Source organism: Mastigoproctus giganteus, chromosome 8 (genome assembly GCF_048544385.1).
Source record: "Mastigoproctus giganteus isolate SK-2022 chromosome 8, ASM4854438v1, whole genome shotgun sequence".
Lineage (NCBI taxonomy): Eukaryota > Metazoa > Arthropoda > Arachnida > Uropygi > Thelyphonidae > Mastigoproctus > Mastigoproctus giganteus.
In genome coordinates, this window is record NC_143582.1 from 76351509 (window position 1) to 76367597 (window position 16089).

Sequence of the window (16089 nt, forward strand, 5' to 3'; positions counted from 1 at the left end):
AATCTTACCCTATTAAACACTGGTGAGCCCACATATATCCATTTTTCTACGGGATCCACGACTGCAATAGACCTTACAATCTGCTCTCCATCCATATATGCCAATACAGAGTGGTCAGTTCTAGATAACCCACTAAACAATGATCATCTACTGATCCTATGCAAGATACAAACACAAGTAAACTTGTTCCCATCGCAGTGCTCCAACTGGAAATTCTATCAGGCACATTGGCATGAATACTCCTGTCTAATTCAGTTTGATGATGATATAATCCAGTCCCAGCCCATAGATAACGTCACGGATCATATAACCAACCAGATATTACATGCTGCTACTTCTTCAATATCTAAATCTCAACCTGGGAAACGTAAACACAGCAGTTATTGGTGGAATCAGAAATGCACATATGCTTAACAAGAAAAAAAAAGAGCTTGGAACTTGTTTCGAAAATTTCCTACATCTGGTAATCTTATTAACTTTAAAAGACTCAAGGCAAAGTTCCGCCAAATAAGAAGAAAAGCCAAGAAAGATGCCTGGATAAGTTTTACTTCCACTATTAAAAAGGACACGGACAACAGACTCATCTGGAAGAAATTCCAAGCATTTAACGGTAAATACGTGCAGTACCCATCCTCAATCTTAAACTGGAAAGGACAGGAGTTGTCCACACCATCAGAAATAGCTAATGCATTAGGCGAATCATTTGCTAGTATATCAGCAGTGTCCACATACAACCAAACCTTTCAAAAAATTAAGGCATCTGCAGAAAAACAAAAAATAAATTTCTCTACTAAGGTATCACATCTGTACAATCAGCCATTCACTCTAAAGGAACTTTTGGAGTCTCTGAATAAAACATCCAGTACTGCTGCTGGTCCGGATGGAGTCTGCTATATAATGTTAAAAAAAACTAAATAACAATGCACTAAACTCCCTGTTGAAATTCTACAATAAAATAATTTTAGAAAATAGTTACCCGCAATCCTTTCCAATGTTTTCTGTATTTATAAATGATATTGATGATGGTATATCAAGCTTAATTACTAAGTTTGCAGATGATACAAAGGTTGGCAGGGTTGTTAAGGGCACTACTGACGCTATGCTGCTGCAACAGGATCTGGAAAGGTTGAGCAGATGGGCTGAGAGGTGGCAAATGAAGTTTAACATTGACAAATGTAAAGTACTACATATGAGAAACAGTAACCCCAGAGCAACATATCAACTCTATGGTACTACACTGACAGTGGTAGAGAATGAAAAGGACCTGGGGGTAATTGTGCAGGCAGATATGAAGTTCTCTGAGCAGTGCAAACGGGCTGCAAGAGTAGCTCATGGCATCTTGTCAATGATATACAGGAATTTTTATAGCAGGGATAAGGAGGTGATTATTCCCTTGTATAAGGCAATGGTCAGGCCACACCTTGAGTACTGTATACAGGTCTGGAGGCCTCATTTCAAGAAGGATGTAGAGTTGGTGGAACGAGTACAGAGAAGAGCAACAAGATTAGTGAAGGGAACAAAGGGTTGCTCTTATGAAGAAAGGCTTAAGTTTTGCAAATTACAGTGTCTGGAGACTAGGCACCAGCGAGGTGATCTGATAGAGGTGTATAAAGCCTTGAATGGTTTGAGCATGCTCAATGCCGATGGGATTCTTCCTCTTGCTCAGAATAATCACCTGAGAGGGCATAAATTGAAATTGAGGAAAGACAGATGTAGGATAGATGTGCGGAAATTTGCCTTTAGCCAGCGGGTAGTTGGTTGGTGGAAGAGACTTCTATCCCTTGTTGTGGAAGTTGATAGCCTAAATAAATTTAAAGCTCAGCTGGACAGGTATTTCGAACGAATGGAGGGGTGAAATGGGAATGGTTTGTTTTTTTTTTTTTTTTTTGGCTGATGCTGCATAAGCTTGCTTTCTTGCATCATATGCCTCTAATAATGCTAATCCTGGTGTCACTCAATTGTTCTTGCTTTTCCGAAACCAGGGAAGGATCATACCATCCCGTATAATTACAGGCCGATTTCACTGACTAGCTGTTTAGGAAAAGTCTTAGAAAAATGGTACACAAGCGGCTAACATGGTTTCTGAAAACCAACAATCTGCTAAACAGAAAATGCACTGCATCCCCCCCCCATCGGTCCTGGAATGTACTACTGCAGACTCTACTGCAATAGTGAATTCTCTTGGGGAAACATTTCCTAACATCTCAGCAGAATCACCTTACTCCCCAGAGTTTCTGGTCCTTAAACACAAAATTGAAAAACAGGCCCTTAACTTTACATCAAAGGGTTTCCACCCATATAATGGGCCATCCACGAGCTGAAAACAGCACTTGCTTTTACAAAGGCTGCTGTTGGACCCAACAACGTCCATTATGAAATGATCAAACACCTTTCACCAAAATCCATGCACCTTCTGCTCTTCCTGTACAACAGGATCTTCCTTAAAGAGCAGTTCTGGACACCTGGTGCAAGGCAACTATTCTTTCTTTTGCCAAGCCAGGAAAGGATCCTAATTCTTGGAAAAACTATCGTCCTATTGCTCTGACTAGCTCTTTGTGCAAAATATTGGAGAGAATGGTCAATGTTCGTCTCTTATGATACTTAGAATCAAATGATCTTCTCTCCTACTTTCAGTGTATTTAAGTTCAGTGCAGTTTCCGAAGGAACAGGTCCACTTTAGACCACTTAATTAGACTGGAAAACTTCTTATCTTGCCTTCCAAGTTCAAGTAAGATCCACCCTTTTTCCAAGAGGAGGGGCTACCACAAAGATCTGTTTTAAGTGTTATGCTTTTTGCCATTAAACTCCATTACCAAACAACTTCCTCCAGTGGTCAAGAATGCCCTCTATGTCCATGACTTCAGCATATTTACTCAATCATGCAACATGAGGGACATTGAGAGAAAACTGCAATAAGCCATTGACACCTTAACTCCTGGGCCATAACTGATGGTTTCAGGTTCTGACTGGAGAAGACTGTATGCATCCATTTTTGTCACAAGTGTAACCTTCACCCAGAACCTGAATTAAGACTTGGACAAAGAACCATTTCAGTAGTAGTGGAGATGAAATTCTTGGGACTCATATTTGACAAAAAGCTGATATTCTTCCAGCACATTCATCAGCTGTGTGCAAAGTGAATGAGAGGGCTTAAAATTCTCCGTTCTCTTTCTTCAACTTCTTGCGGTGCAGACGATGCACTTTACGCCATCAGTACCATGCATTTGTACACTCAAAATTAGATTATGGGATTCAGGTATATTCTTCCGCCAAAAATAGCACTCTTCGCTGGCTTGACTCCATTCACCAACAGGTCATTTTTTGTATTGCTACTGGTGCATTCAGATTTTGGAGAGGTAATGTTCTGAATGCACCAGGTCATTTGTATTGCTACTGGTGCATTCAGAACATCACCTCTCCAAAGTCTGCATGTTGAAGCAACTGAACAGTCTTTGTCGCTTTGACAAAAACAATTGGTTGTCTCTACAATATGCATTTAAGCTGAACTTGCTGCCAGACTACCCCACGAGGACATCCATTTTTGAACCACATTGGGTAAATCTTTATAACATCGGACTTCCAACCATCCGTTCACTACTTGTGTCCAAGAGCTACCCAGAGAGCTTAACATAATGGTAGACAAGGTTGCTCAATCACCAAAACAGCCCTTTCCCCCCTTGGCATGCTCTAACTCCAGCATGTGATTTCTTTGAAAACTGGATGAAGTCAGATACACTGCCTACTGTCTACCTTCAGCTCTACTTATAACACTGAGCCGAACATTGACTTCCTGCCTGTGTATACAGATGGCTTGAAGTCAGGATCGTGTAGAATCTGCACCTGTCTTTTATGACTATACTGTATCTGAGCAGAATCCTCCCCCCCAAATTCAGCATATACGCCACAGAACTACATGTTCGAGAGTCAGCCTTGGACCACATAACAACCTGCCAACATCATTGGGTTATTATATATATACCGATTCGTTGAGCACACTCCAGGCTCTATCAGCAATGAGATACAACAATCATCCAACCCTGTCCCGGATTCAGCAGATATGCTCTTTCTATGAAGGCAGATTTAACATCTGCTTCTGTTGGATCCCCAGCCACGTCGATCCCCTTCTGTTGGATCCCCAGCCATTTGTGATGCCTGAGACAAAACCTTATCATTCAGTCTAATTCATATCGTATTGTAATACGTATATATATGCAATAGTGCATATAGCAGCGCCTATTTTGTGCAGTGCCTGTGGCAAGTGCCTCACTTGCACACCCCTAGCATCAGGCCTTCTGATAATGCAGCCAAATCAGCAATCCTGATGAATAATCTTGGTCTGTCAGTCCCATATACAGACTACGGGCAAATAATCCATAAGATTAATTTGCAGTGGCAAGATTCATGGCATGGGTAAGTAACAAACACTATCAGATTATGCCTGTAATCAAATGTGGTGGTCTAGTCTGTGCAGGGATTGTAAAGAGGAAGTTGTTCTTGCTCGGCTCTGCGTAGGACATAGTCATCTGACACATTCTTTTCTACTGAGGGCCAATGATGTTCCTGTGTGTGAACAGTATAACATTGTTTTATCTTTTAAGCATGTTTTAACAATGTCTAAATTTTAGAAGTGCATGCTTTAATTGCTTTTAGCTGTCTGACTGAGCCTTATACACTCAGTCAGATTTTATCTAACAATGACCGTGTGTCAGCAGTTTTTAATTTTTTGTTTTATCAATATGTATAGATGTATATAAAATAGGAAACTTATTTTTATTCTGATACTGCCTTTTACTTATTGATGTAGATACATATATACAACTTTTGACGAGGTAACCTTTTAAAAGGTTACCTCACCAAAAGTTTTTATTTTATGAGGTATCGATATAACGTCCTTTATTATAACGACCATTTTTCTCATCCCCTTTGAGGATTGTGGATTGAGAAAAATGGTCACATACAGTCCATAACAAAATATAACCTACTGAAATCTTGTAGCTAAACAAAATGTTAAAGCCTATTGTTACACAACATAAGGCAAAAGCAGTGTGACGCTACTTGTACTTCTGCCGACATCAAATTTAAGTAACACACAAGTCTGTATGTGCTTTTTTTTTTATTTTAATTAATCCCAATAATAGATAAATGCAATGAAATTTAAGGATTTGGGTTCTGTGAAGAGGAAATTTAATTAAGACTTTTGGATGCTGAAAAAGGAATATTTCACCTGATGGTAGAAATGATATTGGGACAATTTTTCACTGACTTTGTGTATATTACCTTTTCTAGAGATTTACCGAGTACTTTGCAAGGAGTGTTAATTCCTTGCAATTCAATTTTGGATTTTGTCACAAGATGGAACCTAAATGACGGTGTTCTCATTTTATATAATTTTCACTTCGTTAATCTTCTAACTTTTTTTTTTTTTAAATTTATGAACGAATATGGTTGTGGACAAATAATAGTGTCAGTTTTCAAGTTAAAAATGCACATTTTATAATCAATTATTTATACTCATCAATTTGAATAAACAAAATGAAACAATTAGAATCAAAGAAATAATTAATTTGAATGATAAGCACTTACAAAATGCGAAATGTAATATTAAACAAGATTTTTAAAAAAATCGCCACTGACAAACATAACTCAAAGAAATAATAAATTAGAAATTAGAATAACAAACAATTACAAAAAGATGTAAATTATGATATTAAAGACATAAGATTAAAAAAATGCCCATGTGTACCCTGTATGTATGAAAGATGTTTTAAGTGAAAACATCTTTGACGATAACCAGAACCATTTTAAAATCGAACAAATAGAACCGAAGTCATGAACAATATAACGTTTTATGCTCACGCCCATTACTAACTCTACCGACTCAATGTTTGGAAGAAGTTAGCAAAATCCAAGCCAATAGCCTAATTACCCATTTGATTGTAGCCATTTGTTAAATAGTATGATTACAACAATACAAGTATTTGTATTAAAGAGTTTGTTTATGCATGGATACTGCACTTACATCATTTCTACTACCCAGGCTTCAGGCTGAAATTTATTAGGTTCCACCAAAGATATTTTCACATATAAAAAAAAAAAAAAAAAAAAAAAACATTTAGCACCTACGAGCATCTACTACTTTAATTATATCTCACAGTGAGATATAATTAAACGATGCATTCATATTACATAGGTAGTAGAAATGATGTAAGTGCAGTACCCATGAATAAACAAACTCTTTCATACCCTTAGGCATTTAGCCAAGAAATAATTTTAGAAGTATTTGTATTGTTGCAATCCACATTTTCGTTATATTGACAGAGAGGCTTATTTCTCCTCACTTACTGTTCATGCAAATAAGGCGCCTGAGACATGCATATGGACAATACGGCATACTTGGCCAAGTGATCAATATGCCTGTTTCAGTCAACACGATGATCCATCACTTGCCAAGGGAATAGACGACGATCATTGTATAAATATGCATATAAAATGCAAGAAAATGCACAAGTCCAGCTATTCGATTGAGCTAGTAAGAAAGCAAGTGGTTAAAGCACAGCGTCTATATCTGGTTGATACACCTCTCTATCGATTGTATCAAATCACGATAGATCAGTCATTCTTTGATGACAGTTATATGTAAATTAATTTGGCTCAAGACGACATAAGCGAAGCAGTTCCAATCAAGGAAAGTCTCATCGCTCAACAGCAAACTTTGTTGTGGAGCAACAATAATATCTTAGGATTGCCCCAGGAGAAACTAACATACTGCAGAGCGTACTGTTTGATGACCATGCAGAGCAACTGTCCTTTCCCAGCATTTATCTTGGACAATTACGAATATTCTGAGAGAATTTACAAGTGACTCCATTCAGGATGGCAACGAGCGAGCTCGGACAATCTGACTGACACGATGTTACTCCATATCATCTCCTTTACGTAGCAGTGAAGATAATGAGATTGAGAATGAGTGACTCTTTGACGGTGGCTTGCAAATGCATAGATAAAAATACAAAACTGACCTGCAAGTAAGTTTAATCCAAAGAATACGTTAACAGCTGTATTGAAAACAATTTGGCCTTCCCAAGGACAATTCCTAACTCGACCTACTACTAGGCTCAACGTAAGCGCAATCTATTCACTATGATTAGACAGCTCGGTAAACCTACAATGTTCTTGGCTCTGAGTGCCAACGAAACCAGCTGGTTGCATTTGCTTTGGCTATTGTACAAGTTACAGAATAATGGCATGACATTAGTGAGGATAATGCGAGCGACACTGACTTCATGCATAAAGCAACACTAGCCAACAAAGACACTAATTTGTGCGATATACTTCAAGAAGACTGTGGATGTAATTATGAACATATTGCAGTCCAAACGTTATAGACCATTTGATCAATTTTACGTGGTCAACTTTTTTCAGGTGCATAGAGTTTCAATATCGCGGTAGTCTACATGCCCACCATTTTGCTATGGCTAAATAACACTCCCAAAGATCCTTTAGGCAAAATCAAAGAAGATGCTGTTGCAATGATTGACAAGTCTCCGTAAGCAAGGCTTCGGGGAGCATCAAGCTTCAAACTCACCAACATACTTCCCACTGTCTTCATATTCACGTTTTATGAGAAAAGAACGCAGTTAAATGAGAGATATGTCAATTTGAAGCACCATTCGTGTCTTGTTGCATGAATGGTGCTTCAAATCGACAAAATTGTGTTGAAAACGTGATTTTGCAACATAGAAATTTCCAGTGTGCCGAGCAAACTGATAGTTATTGTTATTTGTTATTTTTGGTTTTTAGGAGCATTAACAACTAAGGCCATATTGCTCCGGGCGGTGGTCATTCCCTGACCTTTCCGCATCCTCCGTATTTTGTGGTGGCGGGCTCGAACCCTGGTCTAATCAAGAAGCATGTGCTACGCACTGCTGCTCCTTCCCACCTGGCTACGGAGGCGCCACCGAGCAAACTGACAAGCTGGACATGACATCATTCGGTGACTCAAAATCGTCATTTCCATCATTGACAACTCTTTTGTCCTCTTGGACTTCACTTTTCTGTCAAGATTTTGCGACACGTCATTTCAGTGTCGCAAAATCATAAATTGGTTTTGCTTCAGTCTGAAATTTAGTAGGTGCTGCCAAAGATGTTTTCACATCAAAAATCGTCATTGTCAAACAGTTTTATTTTGATATAAATAATTAGATATAACCACATGCCACCAAAAGCAAGTACGATTTTTATCAGCTATATATTTCCCCCCCCCCACGATCTACAATTCCCCACTAAAACAAAAAGTGCTATTTTAGCATAGCATGCGGTTTACCGGATGCTGTAGTTCGTTGTTGATTGGGGTTTTAAGTGCAAGGGCTACTTAGGCCATATTGCACTTATGGAAGTGGTGCATACTGCCTGCTTTTATTGATTTAGAAGCAGTTAAAAACGGCTATACAATCCTATTCGTTTTAGGAAGGAGAAGAATTCTATGAGATTTGATTTTTTGCCTATGATATGGCTAAGTGACAAAGGTTTCTTTAAATTTGACAGAGAACTGAATGAGTAGTACCAGTAGACCACACAATATAGTGCCAGACTACTGGCACTATATTGTGTGGTCTACTGGTACTATAGCGTGCAGTCTACCAGACGCTATAGTGGATGCTAAAAATATGATACAGCAGACTCTCGATTTACTGGGATCGGATTAACCAGGACACTTCAATATTCCAAATAAAATAAAAAATATAAAAAAAAATCAACAAGAAATCATAAAATTCAAGTAATAAATAGAATAGGTATAAACAGATGTTTTGCAAGTCGTAAATAAGCGGAGTTATAAGTTGTCATTAGGAGATTAGTGTGCCTATTATCTTGCAACCCCCACTGTCTTCACAACCACCACCACCACACAAAAAAAAAAAAAAAAAGACCAAATGTTTAGTTTGTTTTAGTGTGTCGCGTCGATTATTGTGTTCCATTGCACCCCAAAAGAACAAATTTTGTTTCATTATGCATGTCAGGGATGTCGGAAATTTATTATTTTTTTCACTGGTTCTTTAATGGTTCTTTAAATCTCTAAAGAACCATTATAATGTTGGTGACCAAACCATACGCAACATTGTAAAAAATAAAGGGAAGCATCGTATTGGACACGCGAGTGGTAAGTTCTTTATCTATTGACATACTTTTTACGTAAGTTGCTGAACATTTTTCGATACAGCAAGTCCCTGACTTACATTACATTATTTATAATTTTTTTTATATGATTGAAGTTTTCAAGTGAAGGGGACACACATTTCACCCAGTGGTGTATTCGGGCCGGAACAACGTTCCGGTACTTTTTCTAAATGTCATAAGAAAAAATCATTAAATTTATACACCTAATATTATGAAACAATGGCATAATCAAAGAGGAGGGAGAAATATCTATTTTACCCATTGCTACTAAATATATATATTAATAGTAATCTTTAAAATTAATAGATTTATTTAAAATTTTATTTAAAAACAAAAATAAAAATTCCGCAATGAAACTTGAACGTTTCTTACTAAAGTACAATGTGTTAGATAAAGAGATCCAACGAATGAGTTATACTGTTGATGCATGCGAACGCTGCATTTTGATTCGGCATGAGCTGAACGCTAGAACTGGTTGTTCTATGAACCGTGAGTCTGATTCAGTTACTGTACAGTCAATGTAGCGTTATCATATAGTCTTCTGGAGAAAGAGCATTCCGGTACTATTTTTTTTAGTAATACACCTCTGATTTCACCATAATGTAACAACTCACAGAATTCCAGCTATTGGTATTATCGCAAATGCAATAATATCGAGTTTACTATCCGTTTATAATTAATTACTCTAAAGAAAAGCCCACTAACTGGGAAAGTGCAAATTGTTTTTATTTTTTAATGGCAGTGATCTCCAGAAATGAGCTTTATAAAATGTGAGTTCGGGTGGAGTGATAATAGTAAGTTTTCACCTTAACCCTGTGAAATTCTTTTCAGAAATTTTCATTTTGACTGTTATCGTGGTGCCAACTAAGAGAATAATTGACAGCGGTACTAGTAAGTCTATCAAGAAAAGGAAAGTGATCGAGTTGGATCAGAAAATTAAAATAATAAGGATGTATGCAAATGGCCAAACATTAACAAGTATCACGCGGAATTCAGATTTGTCAGTGGCAATGGTGAACACAATAAAGGAGAAAGACAGAATACGAGAAGCGGTCGGCACCAATGAAGGTTAACTATAATAATAACCAAGGCTGCAAAATACATGCCAGTTTTTACAGTACAATAACATGCATTTTTTCTTCTTTTATGTTTTCTTTTCTTATGTGCCACTCCGACTACTTCACCACTGTCCCCAGATAAAGTTTTTAATTGAACTTATTAAAAATATATAACTAATTTTCTTCATTCTTTTGAGGATATTATGTGGTTTTTGTAATTTTGGCATATCAGGGGTATAACAGCAATATTTTATTATTCATTCCCGAGTTACGCAAATCTCGACGGTGCCGTCTGGGTGGAGGTGTCCACCGAGAATAAGTAACAATAGTCTTCTCTATTAGTGAAGCGTTACTTATTCGAAGTAGTGCAATACCATGGCAACTCATTGTGAAGGACGAGCACAATATGAGATACAGAGGAAATGATGCCTCCCACACTACTATCATAGTTTTTTCTTAAGAGTTATATAGTATGAATCAGAGCTGTAATACTCAATATGTTCTATGTTGATAATAATATTAGTAAATTAATAAGAGGAGTTTACCTCAATATAGTACGTGGAACACTTCCGTATGATACCCTCCAGAAATTAGAACGGAAAAAACGAAAAAATCGACAACTTACCGGTACATTAAAGTAAAATATAATTTCTGGAGGGTATCATACGGAAGTGTTCCACGTACTATATTGAGGTAAACTCCTCTTATTAATTTACTAATCTTAAGAGTTATCTATGGTGTATCCACACCGATATTATGTAGATATAAAACTCTTACTCTTAACATATTATGCCTTGTTGCATTTAGTAATTTTAAATTATTTCACATCGTACTTTTGTTGCTAAAAAATTAATAAATTCATTCTGAATTTCTGGAGATAAATAATTAGTGTGGTGTTTAATATGCGATTCCAGAGCATTTTTCATACCAACTTCAAATTGGCTGACAAATTTTATCAAGTTTAAAAATATGCCACAATTTTTATCTACGGTATCGATATTACTAGAATGTCCACAAAATGCCAAATTATTTTCAGCACAGAACAATATACATTTCAATATTATTTTAAATATATGATGGCATTTCGAAATTTCGCTTCTTAGTAATGATTGTGCAGCGTCGTCAATTAGTCCACATTTTTGAAGACCGTCAATTACCACATTTTTGTAGTACTGATGTCCACTTTCTTCTTTGGTGTAAAATTAATTTGGCCTTTATTGTTTTAATTGAATTATAAATAACAATATTCACGATTACCTGTTTATATGGCAATCGCAAAAACACTATAACTTGTAATTTATTCAGTTTGTACACACTATGCATTCGAGCATGCGCTGATGAAGCGATCGTCTGATTGGTCCCTTCAAAGTTACATTCTGGGCAGCAAATAGATCTATGATGCTATGCAATATGTACTGAGATGTAAGGATGCATGCAGGCTTGAATCACCATGTGAAAATTAATTTTCACCCTCCTTGTGCTGTCATCTTGATTCGACATCATCAAGGGGTGCCATTTCATCAGCTAGCCTCAGGTGTCGAAATAGCTTGACATTGTATTGATGTAGTCTGTCAGTGGCGCCTTTCTCCTGTCGGCGCCCTTGGCACCTGCCCCAATGCCAAGGCGTTCCTCCATTCTTCAGCAAGAATCACTGAACCAGATTCACATTCCCGTTCAATAATGGGGATCAAAGTGCCTCTGTCAGGCCATTGCACATAAAAATAAGGACAATCAGTCTTGCTTAAGACCAAAAACCCAGGGGCCATCGATTCTTGGTACATAGTGCCTGTTGCTTTATACAACTGCACTACTATCTTCGGAGAGAGAGGAGCTTGGTTCCCATTAGCATTCTCCCACGATTATATTTCCGCTGACCAGCAAATCTTGCTTCTTCAATTTGAATGGTGTTAAGCTCTGTACCAATCGTCTTACCTTGTGCGTTGTAATAAACAGTGGCTCTACACGCTTATCTGCACATGTTATACCAGTCAGTTATAGTATTGTAAATGCACATGGCAGTTACTCTAACTGCCATGTGCATTGATATTTACGGTACAAAAAAGAACACCAGTTCTAAAATTTTGCACAAACTCAAATTGCAGTGTGATTAGTTGTTCATGTCCGTATAACAGAAGAATGCACTGCCTTTCTGGACATAATGTGAAGTTTGGTGCCCTTTACACGGACAACAAAGTATAGGCCTATATTCTCCATCTCCATCATGTTTTCTTTTTTTCTTGCATGATGCTACCACATCGATGACAAAGCCCTACGTCTTGGGGAAGTCCAGAAGATGGTGTTCACAAGGAAATGCATTCAGCATGTAACTTTGTTTTTATCATAATACTGCACTACATAAAATTAGAGTAGCTAATATTTAGCTACTCTAATTTTATAAAATCCTTAAGCTAATATTTAGTCTTTATTAAAAATCATTTAACACATAATTTTGTGTTTTTGTCACATTCATATTTTTCATATTTTTAGCATCCACTATAACCATCCAGTAGACCGCATGCTATAGTACCGGTAGTGTATTCTCCTATTATCTGTTATTGATTGCGCTCCACGTAAGGTGTGGGGGAAACAATGCACAAAAATGAGTAGCGCTACTGTTTCTTATTACTTCACACCTCAGGTGGGTGAAAGGTAAGTTGAAAAGGTTAGTGTGGGCAACCTCGTGTGTGCGTTTTTCTACTGCAGGCTTCTCGTTTCCAAATTCTGATTGTTGCCTGGTGGATCTCCACCCATCCTAGGGGATGCCTTCTATATCCTTCCCCTAGACTTCTGTCTTCCTCCCTTCTTGACTCCTTACCCCAGCCAGACATTTTGGGACTGCCTGGATACCTCTCAGAGGTTTTTGCGGGAAACGTGGGGTCCCATCAGGGGCCCTGCGGCAGAAAGCTAGATGAACAGCACAAAACAACACACAACTCACACTTCTGGCTTTTACAAGAGTTCTATTCTACCGCACAAGAGAAACGATGCCGCAGTTGTGGGGAAACCACCGGTGGTGCCCCACCCAAACACTATGCTACATGTCAGTTTGTGCAGTTCTGTTTACTTCACAAGAGTACAAATGTCGTAAACCACTGGCAGGTTCCCACAATTGCACTAAACTTAGTTTAGATGAAACCAAACTGTCAGTTTGTACAAATATAACAAATTACGTAATGCAAGGGTGCAGCCAAAATAAAATGTTCATAGGGAGTACTACTTTAATAAATGAAAACAGTAATAATTAAATGTAGTTAAATACAAAAACGAAGCACACTCATATCATAACCAATAAGCATTATGGTTACTGCGCATTGTAATGAGTCAGTTAAAAATTTTAAATGAATTTTTATTCTTAGTAACTAGATCTTATAAAGCAAATACAAGAAGTGTAACGTTTCAAAATGTAAATGCTTTTGAATTGAACTATTGTTTAATTTATTTTAATTGAAGCAAACTGATTTAACCCCAGGGGCTCACATCTGGTGAGTATTGGGCTTGGCACATTCTGAGTACCCTGAGAGGGGTAACTCAGAATTTTTTTTTTTTTTTGCCTGGTGCAGCATAAGCCTCAGGCTTCCTTGCACCATATGGCTATTAATAATAATAAAAATAATAATAATAAAAAGAATGTAACATAAATTTAAAAGTGGTACAGCGTTTCAAAAGGTACCACTTTTAAATTTACGTTACATTCTTTTTAGTTTGCTTCATGAAATAAATCCTTTTTAAAATTTTAGCATTTAAGTTTTTTAGCCAACTATGCTTAGATGAAAGGAGTAAGGAACTACCCTCTCCTCCCCTGTTGAAAATTCAATACACCCAAAAACGGGTGTATCTAATTTTTAAGATGTGTTGTTGTGTCCTTCTTTGGTCAGTTTGTGAGGGGATTCCCCTCAAGTCCACAGCCTGGTTGGTCCAGTTGAGTTGAAGGAGAGCAGGAAAAACTTCCTAAATGCTTCTTGTGGGATCCGAACCCAGATACTTCTACGCCGTGAGTAAGCGCGTTGTGTACGAACTACGTGAACCTTCTGTAAAAGTCGAGTTATATTTACATTTCATCTTCGTGACTGCTGCAAGAAAAACGACATAGCAAAAGGCAATTACATTGAATATTCTCGAGTTGGAGAATTAAAATTTTTCCATATGTTTACAGCGGTCATTCAGAATTTAATCGATCTTCATTTTAGCTGAAATAGCAAGTTTCTAGTAACCGTATGAATTTCTAGTAACCGTATGAATTTTGTACTTTGTTATTTCCAAAATCATGATTTCGCTTCCTGCTGTTTTCATGGTCATAAATGATCGAAATTTTAACTTAATTATCCGCAGTTAAATAAAACTTTACTTTCTGAATTTTAATAATTACTAAACAATGAAAACAGCATTCTAGTTAAACATAGTTTTGATAAAAAAAAAAAACAACCAATCACGTGTAACGGTGAAAATTGGTCCCTGGAACTTTTACAATGCGAACAGACGGTATTTGCGTTATGTTCACCTATTCTTAAGTGCTTATAAGTTTTGGAATGGCCGTTTGTCCACATGTAGGAATTCGACTCCCGATAAATGGATTTCCGTGAAATTTTATATTTTGCCTTTTAAAAAACGTTTTCTTTCATTAATATCCGACACCAATGGTTCATTTTTCCTGAAATCCCAGATGTCCGTATACATTTGTCAGGAACAGGTATAAAAGCAACTGTGATCACTCTGTGCAGATCAAAGAAAGTATACAAGAAGTAAGCGGATCAACGAAATATAGGCGTTTAGCTATGCTACATTCAACGGGGTCATATGATGCCATATCAGCCTTTTATGGCCTGCATGCCAAAAATATAACAATTTATTGTGCCATAGAAAAACGCTGACTAAAATTGTCTTTAATATGTTGTAATTCACCTCTCGGTATTCGACAGAACGTAAGGTGGTAAACCAAGACATATGAATCAAAATTAACCCTCTAGTTTTTTTTTACCGCGGTGATGGACATTATAAATATTTTTGCATGCTCTCTAATGAAAGTAACTTTTTTTTTTTTTTTTTAATTAACCATCCATATTTTTCTTGCCGTTCTTCGAGTTTTGTACCTGCTCCTCCCACCCGTTAGGTTTCTAGTTGCATTGAAAATTACGGTATTTGTTTTGGAACAAAGCAAGCATTATCTGGAAGATGGTTATTAAGCTATTCTGTGTACTACATTACAATAAAGTATTACAAAGAACCGTCAAAATATTAACAATAGAAATACGACCAGAAATGGTACAATACAATACAAAAGGAGGTTGCAAAAAGTATCTGCTCCTATCCTTCCACTATGACTTAATGTGTATCATTGTTCCGTTTCAGTGTGTATGAGCTTACAACTGCACATTTCATATTGCAGGTGCCGTACTCACACCTACCGATAAGGTGGGAGAGATCCCTTCCCCCGTCAGCAGCACGCATGTATACATCATTGGGATTGTAGGCGTTGTGCCAGCCGCCGGAGCTTTTCTATGGTGCGCGAGGTGGCTAATGACAAGGTCACGGAAGGTAAGTAACATATAAGCCTGTTTATTAACTAGGAAGAAATGCTAGTTGACACGAGGAAAAATGCACGTGTTAAAAAACAAACAAACAAACAAGCTTGTATTATTTGTTTTAAGGGGGTTTTATAGTAGGAAACTTCATATTCACATCGCTACCGCAGACAGGCAAGTAACACGGGATGTGAGATAGTTTACTGCAAAAATAACACAAGCAATTCATTAGTTTGGCTTGAATTCTCTTCAGGGTTAGTGGGGGTTGTTTAGTCACAGTTCAGCTCTTTTGGATCAAGGTCAGCCCGGCCAACAAAAATTAATTTCATTTCCTCACG

The 16089-nt window shown here is 37.3% G+C and overlaps 1 protein-coding gene across 3 annotated transcripts in view; it reads left to right on the forward strand.

The window, feature by feature from the left end:
• The window catches only part of LOC150081648 (tyrosine kinase receptor Cad96Ca-like), a 181925-nt gene that overhangs the window by 88596 nt on the left and 77240 nt on the right, over positions 1 to 16089 (forward strand). For all 3 annotated transcript variants that reach the window (XM_090379510.1, XM_090379512.1, XM_090379513.1), the window contains one exon: positions 15616 to 15764. In XM_090379510.1, coding sequence (XP_090235636.1) covers positions 15616 to 15764 — 149 coding nt within the window. The remainder of the gene's footprint in view (positions 1 to 15615; positions 15765 to 16089) is intronic.